The 15,819-nt window shown below is 39.3% G+C and overlaps 1 protein-coding gene across 1 annotated transcript in view; it reads right to left on the bottom strand.

Annotated features, from left to right (window-relative positions):
- Positions 1-15,819, bottom strand: part of LOC146776045 (fatty acyl-CoA hydrolase precursor, medium chain-like) — a 449,703-nt gene that overhangs the window by 178,968 nt on the left and 254,916 nt on the right. The window contains exon 9 of the mRNA XM_085639114.1: positions 1,824-1,961. Coding sequence (XP_085495240.1) covers positions 1,824-1,961 — 138 coding nt within the window. The remainder of the gene's footprint in view (positions 1-1,823; positions 1,962-15,819) is intronic.

Below are 15,819 nucleotides of genomic sequence, written 5' to 3'. Positions count from 1 at the left end.
CTCAGGTGGTAGGATGACTCAGTCCCTACTTACTAAGGTCCCATATCCTATGCATATTTCTGTTTTTGGGCAGAATCTCCACAACAGTATAACTTGGATTCTACCCCATTCTCAGAACGAGGACCCTATCTCCTTGAAATATCTACCTTGAAGACCAGTTGAAGCAGTCACTGATCACTGGCAATTCATTAACTACCCCACAAGCCCATAAAAAATACAGCCCACATCTGAATATTTGAATGAAAGGGCTGTAACATGTATTCATCATAAAACTGTTTTGCCTCATATATTATTCTCAAAAGGTTCTACAGTTTATTTTGTTCTTCATCATTTAAATGCCCCACATTCCCTATGCGTATTAAAGAACTGGTGATTGTTTTTAAAGCATTATTTCTAACTAGACCTTGAGTTCATTGTACCATACTGCAAATGAGCTCCAGTAAACTATAATCTCCAGAACTGAGTCATAACCCATGGTACACTGCCCAAATCCCAATTAAGACCCTCTTGAGACCTGCAATGGAGGAGGCCATCTTGATCCAATTAGTATATTTTCCTTATGTTTCCACGTGTTTCTTGATAGGAAATCAATACACTAGTTGTTTCAGCTAGGACCCTTGTTGCCATGAGTTCGATTTCATTGTATCTCCATGCCAGAGTGATTCAGGATTTTGTATACAAAGAGATATAATAAATAAAATTAAAGACTAAGAATTTAAACTATGATTTAAATTCTGTGGGCTCTAATTATAAGTTTTAGCTCTAATTCTTGTCAAGATACGCCATTGTTCTTAAGATCGTTAGCTCTAGCCCAATGCCTTGGTACCAACCGGAGTTTATTTCAAGAGTACTATGCAGAGAAAAAAGTGCAAAAAGCAATGGGTCAGCAAATTATAAGTAGCAAAGCTCAATTGAGAAAAATAAGTCTAAGTTGATATAATCAAGGTGCAAGTTGGTAAAGGCAAGAATGCTGCCTACAAATGCCCTCAACAGAGGCACATGAAAGGCAGATTATCAAAGTGGGGAAACTTGCTGCTTTCTATTCCTAAATGAATCAATGGTTTTAAATGGAAAAAATGCCCATTATGTTTTTTATTCTAGGGGCAATATTCCACAAATATACTTTGAAGATATTCATTTGATTTTACTAGCTTCTAGTTGAGGCAAAAGAAAATGGCTGTGATTCGTATATAAAAGGGGGCGGGGGTCTCGCTCTGCAAGAGAGCAAATTATTATTTCGGGCTGCCATGGGGATGCTTTCAGAAGCAACAATGAATATACATATTTTACTTTTATTGACTGACTTTTTGAGGTATATCATGGCAGATGCCGCATGCGATGTAAACTTCAATAAGCACAATTCTTTAGGCAAACATAGCTGAAAGAGACTAGTGCATGATTACTCATTGGGCATGACAATTTTATGTGCACATTTTTAACACTGTAGTTCATATGTCCCGAATCAATCTCTATGTTCTTCCTATTCTCATAATAATTTTACGCATAGTTTGTTCTAGTTCTGTTACTGATTATCTTCTCTTCCTGTTTTGAACTTTGTAATACTTCAAAAAATAATAAGCATAAAAACACATCTACAAATCTATTCGATACAATAACAAAATCAAGATTAGGTTCACATTTTGCAAAAGGTTGCATAAACTGTCCTTAGATTTTTCAACATCTGGTAGATTTTCCTAGGTCAACAATTCATTGCTTAAACATTTTCTAGAAGAGAACAAACAGTAGGTTTAGACACAAAAAGATGAACTCAGTGTTCAATTACTATACAAGACGTGATGCAGGAAATTAATAAGCACTCTTACAATGGGTACGATCCATCCAAACTCATGGTTGTTGACTCCAATTATAAAGGGAACAGGGTTGGACTCATGATCAGCCAAAATCTCCTCCGGGTTCTTGGGAAAAAACACACCATCGGTCACAGCAGGGAGGACCTTCAGCTTTTACGTGGACAAAAAAAGATGTTATTTTAAAAAAAGAATATTATTTTGAAGAAATTACATTATTTGATAAGATTACAGTTGAATATATAGACAACTCCTTACTAAAGAGATATGCATCGAAGTTCTCCTTAGCCCTCTTCATATGCAGCATTTCTTAATGGTCGATGCCCAAATAAACATGAAAAACAAGGAATTTGCCTTTTATATATAACTTTCTTTAATTTAATAATCGCCTTATTCAAAACATGTAACTTGAATATCTTGAATTAACTAATAGCGACTTATTTTTTAGAGTATCTTTATACTCATAATTAAATATCACAGATCACATAATTTACCAGAGGATGTAACATTCATTTAAAGACATGCTGCTTTCTCACGGATCTTTAGAATCCACTGCTTTAAAAATGAAATGTAAAAAAAGGTCCTATGCACAATGCACATTTAATATTTAATATTACAAATCAGTCCATCTATTTGTTTATCCATCCTACCGTTAGCATTTCATATACATTTAAAATACTCAACAAATACATGGATTTGTGTGATAGCTCCGTTTAAAAATGCATGTAAAGACCTAGCCAACTTCACATCTAATAAACCTCATCTGACTGACTCCCAAGTCCTGAAAGCATACTTGTATAGCAGGAGGGCCCTGCATATGTCAATAAGTGCCAGATCCATTTCAGATTTTGTAGATTCCAACATTAAAAAAACCCATATAAAATGACTGTTAAGTGGAGCAACATTATATAGTCAAAGATTAGCCTGAATACCTGACATGCAACTGGCCTTCCTGGACCTTTGTCGCACACCCCAGATGTACAGAAAAAACATCTGACTGAAGTAATATAGAGCCTCTGAAGTAAGAGCCAATAAGGACAGAAACAACTGAAACCAAAGATAATAAAGGTTGAATAAAATAATGACAGATGTAGTAAAACAATTTGAGATTCCCCTTTTCTTCACATCATAAATACATTTTTTATTCAACTGTTCAATGGGTACCATCATGTTTTTTAAAAAAAATGGAAGGCACTACTTTAGAGAAAAACATTGTTGGCATACATCAGAATGCCTGTAAAGCGTTATGCATGTAGGAACCCAGAAATCCTGTCTCATCAAAACTCTTTGGGGAATTCAACAGAAGAACTCCACTGGCCCTTCCTGCCTGGAAATATCAACTTCAAGACCTGCTACATATTTCCCCAAGACCATTATCTATGGTACAACCCATACCTGAGAACCAAGAGTAAGGCATATGCATGGATATGCAACAGTACATTGCCATATTACAATTCAAAAAGTGCTGGAAGGAAAGAAACCAGGCTCCAGGCCTTCACTCAGAAGTTCATAATACAAGCAAGCCTGTGCCAATCTAAGCCCACTATGCACCACCCCACTTCACTTAAGAAAGTGGGTCAAGCACTACTCTTTAAACAGCTCTTCATTACTATGGAACTGCTGGTCGCAGGACACATATGAAGAATATCCGACCAACCCCTTCTTGCTCCCTAATTCTATACTGGCCAATCATTTCTCTGCAGACTCTCAATCCCCTCCCTGCCCACTGCATCTCAGCCTTTTTTTGTAGCAGGCTTTCCCATTCTGATCAACCCCTGTCTGCTCTCCAACGATCTGTTGCCACCCCAGTCAATTTACACCATTCAGTTGCTTTGAATATAGGTACAAATACATATATGCATATGTTATGTAATGTTATGCTATGCAATGTTAGCATAGTCCTCCTCTGCCATGCTACCTCATCTCATGTTATAACATATTGTTTTCAACAGACTGTATATCAATTTGAAATTGTATGTTTAATGGTAGGATAGAGAAAGTGTTATTAAATAGTTAAAACATCTGAAGGCAGGAATATTAGAGTTGGCATGTGATATTATAAGGTTCTGGAGTTTCATACTCATCGAATATATAAGATGATGAGCAAACTGAACACACCACCAGAGATAGAAATAGATAAGGGATTGATAGAAATCCTAGACTGGCACTTCTACATGGTTCATCTTTCAAGGTAAGCCAACACTCTGTCCAGATGTTATGGAATGGGTAGCGCTACACAGACTGGAAGACAAAGGGAGAAAACGTGAGTAAGCAGTCAAGCTGAAAACCAAACAATATAGCCCGGATGGAATTATGCTTACTTGTTCTAACAGTGAGTAGTTCTGTTATCAGAACAAAGCTAGCCAGCATAAACGCTGAAGGCCCCAGGATGCTGCAGGAACACACACTAACAAATACTCTTCTGAAAATAGGGATTGAGCACAAGCACTTGAGCACTGGTTAGCAGCAGTAAATTGCAGAGAGTCCTAGGACCAACATAAATGAATTCAGCAAAACAGGAGGGGAGAGGGCAAAACAGTTGGGGACAGACCACCCTAAAACTGACACATCTAACAGAGGATATATGCGAATCTTAGACTTTCTGGTGTAACATTTGGTGGTGGTAGACATCAAAAACAAAAAAGGGAGCTCTGCCAAGGGATGAATAAAAAGAGTTGTTGTAAGCAAACTCCACTACTGCAGTCCAGCGGTACCAGGCATTTGGATTGTCCATAAAAAACATCCTAGGTATTCCTGTAACAACAGGCACAGACGTTTCTGTGTCCATGGGTTTGTGGCTGGTAACTGGTTGACTTAAAATGCCTGGTACCAACTCTTTTCATAAGTGCAATCCAAAAAAGGAAGTGAACAGAGTTCTTTTATCTGTGTGCTCAACCTTGGATAGCCAATGCACATGACAAATGTGAGTGATTAATATTCCTGCTTATTCAAACGCCTGCTAGAAGTTTCTTGAAGGGAATGAAGTGTCTCATGTTGCAACCATGCAAAAAGGGGCACTTTCCTACACATACCCCTCCTAAATGATTCCTCCAATTGTTAAAGACTTTGATGGATTGTACATTAAGTTTTCCTAGCTATAACTAAGCTTAAACCTTTGTTTTTGTTCATTGAATATATATATATATATATATATCAAAATTCACCCAGTGGTGTCGCCACTGGGTAGTTATATTTAGGATTGTGTTTCAATAGGAAATAGACTTTTTGGTTAGGTTATATTTTTGGCGCTGTTTCATGAATCTTCAGGAAACCCCACCCCCGCACAATTTTGTTTTACCTCAGCTCCTAACTAGAAAGTTTTGGGGGGAATCCATCAAGCAGGGGCAGGGAAAAAGAAGGCCCCAAAACACATTTTCCCCATTCATTTTTCCATCTGAACTGTAGACACAGCTACAGGTCAAACCACTGAACCGATTTATACCACATTTGTCAGAAAACTAGATCTTTGTCCAAAAAGAGTGCTTCTTTTCATTTGGTGTAAATCCACTCAGTAGTTTACGAGCAGGTGATGCTCAAAAACTTTGTATATTTTACACTGCGGAGGCTCCACGGACCAAGGAGATCTCAAGCTGAGCTCTGATTGGCTGCCACCACATTAACCACATTCATCAGGAAGTGGTGTCAGCCATCTTAGGACTCAGGACTCATTTTCGCTAAGAGAAAAGGGTAAAAGAGAAAAAACATAAGGGGCAGGGTATGGGTACCCTGATCCCCAAGGCCTGGCGATGGGATCCCAGGGAGACCTCGCCTGGGGTCCAAACATTTTTGTTTCAATTTTGCTACAAATACATGGAGGATCTCTAAATTTGCTGTCAGAAAAAGTGTTGACTACCGTGCTTCTTTGTAAACCCCCCTCCAGAGTGGGCCAGGGCCTGGGGGTGACAGCAGTTGTTTTTTTTGGGGAGGGGGGCATGGCCCACCTCTTTGAGCATTTAAAGGGGACTGAGGACCCCAGACCCCAGGGCAGCAGTAACGAAAGCAGGAAGGAGGGCAGGCAGCCCCCTTCTCGGAGCCTAATTAGGCCTTGAGGATCCCATCAACCAGACTCAGATGTGTAATAAAAGGAGAGAGAGACCAGACAGCACCCCTCCTCGAGCCTCTAACAGCAACAGCAACATAAGTTTCCCTGCCTGTACTGATGCGGGCAGGGAAACATATATTTGTTCCTGCCTGGTAGAAACATTTTGAAATCTTCCTCCAGATGGGCACACACATGCCTTACCTGCCTGAAGGAGTGCAGGCAGGAAAGGCAAGCCCGCTCCCACCCAGCTGGAGTTTTAAACATGCTACCGCTGGCTAGGTGCAGACTGCTGTTCTGTTTCCAGAAAACAGAACAGATAGTGCTCCCACCCAGAGGTTGCTCCCTTCAAGCAAGAATGGAACAACCATGGTTTGGACTCTTAATCAGCAAGGCAGAGCCCCAAATGCACAATAAACAACAGAATGCCAATACTGATAACTTGTTCTGTCTTATTTTTCAATGCATCACCATGATCCAAACAAAGTGACCACTAGAATTTTTTCTCCTCAGTTTTAGAATCTATCCAAAACCAATACAATAATGTTGCACATCAAATAAGTCTCACACATCACTAATTAACAGCTCTCTCATACTAACAATCATACATTTGACAGATTTCTTAGTTTGATTCACACTCAATATTCCCACTTTCTCTCATTCACTCCAGCAGCCAAACAACAATTCTTCCTTTCACATCCTAAAACCATACAAAAAACAACAATTTCTTTACACATAATAATATTTAGTAGAAAAACAACAAGACCTAAGGTGCATGAATTTCACAATGATTATCAGAATCACAATTAATTCCAACATGTATGAACGCTCAATAGGTCAAAAAAAAAAGACAGGTCACCTGAATAATTCATTAAATTGATTTTGTGGTTTAATAAATGTTGATAGATTCTAAAACTGAGGAGAAAAATCCCTTCAAGCAAGAGCAATGCCAGCTCCCGCACCAAGTGGTGAGCTGGCTGGGGCTGAGGGGGACATGGGGCTCTCCCACGGCCCCCAACATGTGGTTTTGGTACCCTGGGAGGACACTGGGGTAACCCCCAGTCGCCCCAGTGGAAGTTGTCCCTTGGGCTGGAGAAGGGTTGAAGAGTGGGTCTTCGCAGACCCTCGTGCTTTTTAGTTCATTTGGCAACAGAGCATGGAGTTCCCAGGGCCTAATAAGTCTTGAAGACGGGGAGGTATGGGCCTCTCCACATTTTAGTTGAACTTGGGGCCTAATGAGGTTCAGGCAGGGGGAGCATGTGCCCCCTGCTCTTAAAATTTGATGTTTGCTGCATGCCCTGGAAGAGCACTGGGGCACCCACCTATAATTTGGAGAGGCTCTGGAGGATGGATTCACCAGGGCCACAATTGGCTTAAGGGGGGGGGTAAGTGGTCCCCTCCCCTTTTTAATAGAATTCAGCCCCTGGAATGGGTTCCCCACGGCCTGTTAGGGATTGGGGGGTTACATGACACCATCCCCTTAATATATATGTTTTAGCCCCAAGGGAAGACGTCCCCAGGGCCTGAAGGCCAATTCTACACCACGGACAGCAAAGGCTGTGCATGACATAGGGCTGACAGCCTGCAGGGGGTTGGCTGCTTTTGGGTGGGTTGGCCACAGGTCCTGACCGAAGACCAGGCCCTATGACCAACCCCCCACTAACCATGTGCAGCATGGGATTGGCTGCCTGCTCGGGATTGGCTACAGGCCATGCACAGCTGAAGGCTGCCTGTAGGCAGTTTGGCCACAGGGCTTTTGGCCAACCTCTTGACATTCACTGATGCAGGAGGTGAGAAGCAGCATCAAAGGCTGCGCATGAATTGGGGTTGGCAGCCTGCATGGAGGTTGGCTGCCTTCAGATGGATTGGCCACAGGGCCTAGACAACCCCCCGCTGTGCACAGCCAAAGGTCATGCACAGTGAGGAGTTGGCTGCCTTCGGGAGATAGGCCACAGGACCTTGCTACAGCAGAGGGTTGGCTGTGGCCAGGCCCTGCATCCAACTTCACAAAGTGCAGAGCCAAAGGCCATGTGTGGCCTGCTGGTTCACTGCCAACGGGGGGGGGGCTTGGCCGCAGGTTAGGCCCTGGGGCCAACCTCTGCCTCTCACAGCAGAAGGCTGTGCATGGTTGGCTTCATGTAAGATAAATAAATATAGCTTATGAAAGCCCTAGAAATTCCCTGAAAAAATGAAACTTTATAATCAGGTGAGAATTTAAGTGACAATGTCATATTTTATACATACAGAACAAGTGAAATTCACCAGCAAAAGTTAGCTCTGTTAAATATAACTTGTGCCCAAAGGTAATTATAATATGCTTCCTTCGCAATGCACTGCTAAGTACCCAACACATTACCTCACTCATGACATCTTCTATGACACCATTGATAATATCACTGAAACATTTGTAATGACATTATTCATTAGAAAACTGTGCATGGCAGGCTGAGAGTTACAGTTACCTTAGGGCACAAGTTAAAATTACCAGAACTAACAATAACTGGTGAATTTCAGTGGTGTTGTACATATAAAATGTTACGTTGTCACTGAAATTCTCACCTAACTATAACGCTACTTAAATCTTTATTTTTTAGTGAAGATATATATATATATATATATATATATATATGTATATATACATATATATATATATATATATATATATATATATATATATATATAAATATATATATATATATAGATATATATATACATATATATATACATATATATATTCACTGGAAAAAACATAGGTTTCAGAGACGTTATAGTTAGAAATTAGCATTTAAAAAACCTTAGAAATTCACAGAAAAAACATAGGTTTCAGAGGTGTTATAGTTAGCTGAACATTTCACTCGTACAAAACCATAGAAATTCCTTTGTTATAGTTAGTTCTGCTAACTATATCTCGCGCGCCCGCAATGCACTGCTGATGATGAAACATCTTACATCATTCATGACATGGTCAGTGACATCACTGATGACATCACTGATGACATCTCAAATGACATCACTGATGACATCACTGATGACATCATCCAGTGAATGTGGTTTAGTTTGAAATTTAAATATGTATTATATATATACCAATCTGTATTGAAGATTGAGTGGATATATAACTGTCTGGATGGAGGATTTAGTAGCTGTCTGACTTAATACATGGATTAGTAACTAAACTATGTGAATGTGTGCATTACTGTCTCTGTTACTGTTGTATAACATGCTGCATCAGTTGGACACTAACTACATGAGTGTGTATATTAGTTATTGATTAGTTGGGTGAGTATTTGTATGGGTCACTGAGTTTGTGTGGTTGGATAGGGTGTGTGTACTCTATGCATAGTTGTGTGAATGGTTGATTGACTAGGTGTGTAGGTTTAAGAGTGCATGTGGAAACAGTTGTTTGGGTGACTGAGTATATTTATTTGTGTGTTGGTGAGCGAATATATGTTTTAGTTGTACATCTTCTACAAAGTAAAAAAATAAAAGGCATTGTGTGTGAGAGTTGGTGTATAAAAATAAGTATATATAAGAGTCAGTGATTGCGAGAGTAACTATATGAATGAGTGTATAATTGTAATGCTGATTTTTTAACATATTAACTATGAGTTACAATGTGTTTGAATAAATGAGGTGTTGTGTGTATAATTGTGTGAGTAAATGTAAGTGTGATTAATTTTTTTCATGAGTGAGTAGGATGACTGCATAACCGACAAAGATGACTGCTGATGTGTCAATGTCTATATATGTGCATTTGATAGTGTTCTATTAATTAGTGACTGCTTGTATAAGTGATTCTGTTGTTGAATGGGTAGTTGTGTGTGTAGACTTAGGAATCAGTGAGTGGGTATGTAGTAACTGGTATTAGTGTGCCAATGGTTTCAAATATGGTACTCTGTATTTTACAGTGAGTGATGAAAGGTTATACTAGTGTATGATGAGGTGTATCAGATTGTCACGTGGATGATGTCATCAGTGATGTCATCAGTGATGTCATTTATATGTTTTTTTCTATGAATTTCTAAGGTTTTTTAAATGCTAATCTCTAACTATAACGTCTCTGAAACCTATGGTTTTTTCAGTGAATTTCAAAGCTTTTTTAAATGCAAACTTCTAACTATAACATCTCTGAAACCTATGTTTTTTTCAGTGAATTTCAAAGATTTTTTAAATGCTAATTTTTAAGTGTAATAGTAGTCATACCTATTTTTTTGTACTGATTTTCTACAGTTTTGTAACTGTTTATTTATCAATATTTTATTCATTAAATCATATTATATATTTTTCTGAAAATTGTAAAAAAAAAAAATGAAAACTGAAATATTGTTTCATTTTTTTGTTTTATTTTTTTATTTTAATATATTTATATTATTTTCTTTTAAAAAAAAAAATTACAATTTTTTTCCGGAGTCGCGCTCCCAAATTATACACATCACGGTGGGTGCGCGGATTCTAGTCACAATTTTAGAACGTCGTGAAGGATCCGTGTACGGTGTGCGATGGCTTCGTGTTTTTCAGTGACATCATAGACATTTAATATTAAGTGATGTGCGCGATTGGTATGAGACCAGTCCGCGACTCCTGCTCCCGCGCATTCGCGACACATTACGGCATGCAACGCTTGCGTGGTGGAGGGTCCCCCGTGACGTCATATACATGCTGGGGCGCACTGGGTGCGCGACTCCCGTGACATATTTCTATGTTCTAAAATGATATGTATGTGTGTTTAATACACATATTAGGGTAAGAGACTATCTAAGATATTCATAAAAATAATATATTTGTACTTATAATAAACTTATATTATTTTTAAATATATTTTCGCGAAGTCGCGTTGGGTGCGTGCTTCATGAGCGCAGAGTGGGGCGATCCCATGTGACCTCAAAAATAAAGATTTCATTGGTTCAAAACATTTTCCACTGTAACTATTGAAGGACCCAACCCATTTTAATCATTCTTTTTGGAGCATGTTTAGAGAGACATCTCTTTTCCTACAAGAACCCTTTTTGCTTGTTTGTTTTGGTGTTTTTCAAAAAATATCAAATAAAATGAGCAGGAGGAAGTATCATTTGAAATAGAATTCTTGCAGGAGGCACCACGTCCACAGAGGCCGGAATATGTCGTGTGGAAATTCTTCACTTTTCCACCTGGAGAGAAGAAAGTAAATGCGAGAAAGGTGACGTGCAAAATTTGTGACCGAATCCTGTCAAGAGGCAGTGAAAAAAAATACTCTTGTGGCCCTGCTTCTATGAACAAGCATCTCCGGACCACACATCTTCTCAATTTTGCTTGGGAGGAAATGAGGTGAGCTGCTTTGAACCCCTCACCTGCTGTGGCAAGTACATCTGGAGCGTCCTCAGGAACACCTGCAATGGCCATTAGGCCAGAATTCGCCTTTCTCGAGCAACACTGCGTGAAGTGTAAGAAACTTATATGCTTCGGTGAGCAGTGAGTGGATGCAGTTTGTGCTGCGCAACGCAACCATCATTGTTAATTTTTTAGTTTTTTTGTTTTTGGCATGATAAGTAATTCCAAATATTTCCTGTTTTATTCGTTCTTTTTTTGTTCATTTTTTGAAAAAACACCCAAAAAAATACAAAATTGTTCAAAAAAATAAAAAATAAAATACAAAAGAAAAAAGAAGGAAAAAAAAGTTCTTATCAGAACTACCTTATCTGGTTAAAGAAAGAACTATAATTGCAAGGTAATGTGTGAAAGTTTGGTTGAATATATGTATACAGCATGATTGACTGAGTAGTGTATGGTGAATTTATAGGTGAAGATTTATGAGGAAGTACTGCAGCGTGACACTGCAAGCTCTTTAGCTGCACTGCACTGTGGCACTTCCGAAGCACAGGGATGTGACATATGTACATGAATATGTTGCAACTCTGTGCTTCCCTCTGGACTGCTGCACAAACTGCAGCCATGCGGTGACACAGGCACCCTTGCACCATGGTGCAAGGATGTCTGTGTCGTGTGGAGATTGTTTTTGTGCAGCATGCATTGAAAGAGGAAAAAATGAGGAGGAATGAAAACCATTCTCCTCGTTGCACCTTAATACACCAACTCTAGGATGACGCAGCATTCACACACATCTCCAGATTTACAATTTCTCATAAATCTGGAGACGTGTCTTGTTCTATGGGTGTTGCGTTGGAACACCCACAGCAACACCTATGGGACGCCCCTTCAACACAAAGTTCTGTGTATGAAGGGGTCGTATTTACAAGGAGAGGAAAAACCACGCAGGGTGGCTTTCCCTCTCCTTGTAAATATGAAGGAGTGCCTGGCGCCATCACTACGTTACAAAAAGTAACATACTGGTGGCGCAGGTTGCTTGTAAATCTGCCCCATAAGTGCCTAGGTATTGGCAGACAGATACAATAAGAACATAGTGCTGGAAGGGTGATTGAAGAATTGCATGAGACTGACAGGAGGTATCCTAAGCTGCATGGGTACTACTTCAATATTTAATGGAGTGGACCAATAGTATGTATCTGCTTAGAGATTTGTAGGGGTTATGCACAGAATATTTTATGTGTACTTGTGTTGGTGCCTAGGTCATTTTATAAGAATACCACTAGTAACTGGAATGATGACAGTGCTGCAAACAGAGTGAACACTTATTTTATAAGTGCTTACGTATTGGTGGAGTGATAGGATAAGTAGATAGTGGTAGATAAGTGATTAAAGAAGTGCATGGGACAGACTGGATGATTCTTACACTGCATGAGTACTAACTGGGTATTTAGAAGAGTGTATTAATAGCATGTAGCTAGTTAGAGGTCTGCTTGGATAGTGCACAAAATATTATAGATGTACTTGTGTTAGTAGCTAGGCCATTCCATAAGTTCATGACTAGTAACTAGAATAATTACAGTATTACAAACAGAGTGTATAGTCAATTTATAAGTGCTTAGGTATTGGTGGAGTGATAGGATATGTAGATAGTGCTGAATCGGTGACTGGAGAAGTGCATGGGACAGACAGATGGATTCCTAGACTGCATAGGTACTAACTGGGTCTTTAGAAGAGCGTATCAATAGTATGTAGCTGGTTCGAGGTCTGCATGCATAGTGTAAAAATTATTGTACCTGCACTTGTGTTTTTGACTACGCCATTCCTTAAGTATACGACTAATAACTGGAGTAATTTCAGTGCTGCAAAGAGAGTGCATGCTAAATTTATTAGTGCTTAAGTATTAGCAGAGTGATAGGATACGTAGACAGTGCTGGATGGTTGAATGGAGAAGTGCATGGGACAGACAGAAGGATTCTTAGACTGCATAGGTACTAACTGAGTATTTAAAAACTGTATCAAAGCTCTGTAGCTGATTAGAGGTCTGCATGCATAGTGCACAGAATATTGTAGCTGTACTAGTTTTACTGGCTAGGCCATTCCTTAGGTACATGACTAGTAACTAGAATAATTTCAGTGCTACAACAAGAGTACATGTTGAATGTATAAGTGCTTAGGTATTGTGGAGTGATAGGAAACGTAGATAGTGCTGGCTGGGTGATTGGAGAAGTGCATGGGACAGACAGGAGGATTCCTGGGTTGCATGGGTAATACTTTACTAAGTAGCTGGTTACAGGTTTATATATATAGTGCACAGCTGAATGTAGTTGTGCATTGATAGTGTTTGGATTGCTTAATCTTACTTTGACAGTAGTACATATCACAAAATGCTAAACATTTATTTCAGTTATTATAAGTGCTTAGGTATTGGTGGAGTAATAGGATAAGTAGCTAGTGCTGGATGGGTGATTGGAGAAATGCATGGGACAGACAGGAGGATTCCAACACTGCAGAGGTACTAACTGGATATTTAGAAGAGTGTTTCAATAGTATGGAGCTGGTTAAAAGTCTGCATGCATAGTGTATACAATATTGTACCTGCACTTGTGTTTTTGACTACGCCATTCCTTAAGTATACGACTAATAACTGGAGTAATTTCAGTGCTGCAAAGAGAGTGCATGCTAAATTTATTAGTGCTTAAGTATTAGCAGAGTGATAGGATACGTAGACCGTGCTGGATGGTTGAATGGAGAAGTGCATGGGACAGACAGAAGGATTCTTAGACTGCATAGGTACTAACTGAGTATTTAAAAACTGTATCGAAGCTCTGTAGCTGATTAGAGGTCTGCATGCATAGTGCACAGAATATTGTAGCTGTACTAGTTTTACTGGCTAGGCCATTCCTTAGGTACATGACTAGTAACTAGAATAATTTCAGTGCTACAACAAGAGTACATGTTGAATGTATAAGTGCTTAGGTATTGCGGAGTGATAGGATACGTAGATAGTGCTGGATGGGTGATTGGAGAAGTGCATGGGACAGATAGGAGGATTCCTAGGTTGCATGGGTAATACTTTACCAAGTAGCTGGTTAGAGGTTTATATATATAGTGCACAGCTGAATGTAGTTGTACATCAATAGTGTTTGGATTACTTTATCTTACCTTGACAGTAGTACATATCACAAAATGCTAAATATTTATTTCAGTTATTATAAGTGCTTAGGTATTGGTGGAGTATACCTCCCTAATATAAATCCATGTTGACTTTCAGAAACTAAATCCGTCATGATCGGGGCTAAGCGATTTGCCAAGATCTTAGAAAATATCTTCGCGTCCGCATTAATAAGCGAAATTGGCCGGTATGAACCACACTCAGTCGGTGGTTTGCCCTTTTTTAAAAAAAACACAATCTGTGTCTTATTCCATACTACTGCCCACGTTAATACGGCAATTAGTTCATTTGACTATGCAGAGCAAAAGAAAATCGATTTTGGCATGATCTTACTAGATGCTGAAAAAGCGTTCGATCGTGTCAGATGGGAATTTCTCTGGGCTATCCTAGCAAAGATAGGTGCCGGTAAGCAGTTCCAGTCCTGTGTAAAAGCTCTATATAGTAATCCCCAAGCTAATCTCTGTTATATGGGCTCTAGGTCAACATCTTTTAGGATACTGTGCGGGACCAGGCAAGGCTGCCCGCTGTCACCACTACTTTTTGCTCTATATATAGAGCCATTTTTACGTATCCTTCAATCTTGTGTATACATTGATCCGTTGGTCTCCGGCACCTCTCAACTTAAGCTTACAGCATATGCTGATGATATAGCGGTTTATGCTACTAATCCAAGTGAGGCCGTGAATAAGATCATAGATGAAGCTGAGAAATACGGTAACGTCTCAGGATACAAGCTGAACGTGAATAAAACTCAAGTGCTTACTACTCCAGGGATTCATAATGTGACGGTTGGGGCGTACACTACAGTAACTTATTTGGGGGTAAAAATAACTCCTAATGTTAAACAGATTATAGACATCAATTATTTACCACTCTTGCAGGAAACCGCTAGGTTATTTAAATTCTGGCACAGGCTCCCTTTGGGGCTATTGGGTAGATCTAACCTAATAAAAATGAAAATACTTCCCAAATTCTTATATTTGTTCCGTTCTATCCCGCTGAAAATTCCTAACAATTTGTTTAAAAAACTCGAGGGCATATGTAGCAGCTTTCTGTGGGGTTATAAAAAACCCAGAAGAGCAATCGAGCTACTTAAATCTCCTTACGAACAGGGAGGGCTCGGTTTTCCGGATTTTAAAATGTATTTTTGGTCTTCATTTATTTTTCGTTTTCGATGCTTGTTGGGCTTGGACCAGCCAAATCCACTATTCAAGCTTATTTTAGGTAATCAAAGGGACATGTTTCTTTATGGGATAAACGATCCAAATTACTTTAAGAGAGTTAAGTTTAAGACTCTGAGGGATATTGTGTTTATATGGAGAGATATGGCTAGTAAGTGTAAGCTACCCAAAATGCATGCTAAATTTCCTCTGTGGGGGAATCCACTGCTCCCTAGGATTTTCCAGGATCAGGCAGGCAAATCTTGGAGTAAATATGGGATCTCATACTTAGGCGAAATTTATAACGAGAGGGGAATCATGTCATTCGAAAATTTG

This window comes from Triturus cristatus, chromosome 12, assembly GCF_964204655.1.
Source record: "Triturus cristatus chromosome 12, aTriCri1.1, whole genome shotgun sequence".
Lineage (NCBI taxonomy): Eukaryota > Metazoa > Chordata > Amphibia > Caudata > Salamandridae > Triturus > Triturus cristatus.
This window is presented reverse-complemented; position numbering and strand designations above follow the sequence as displayed.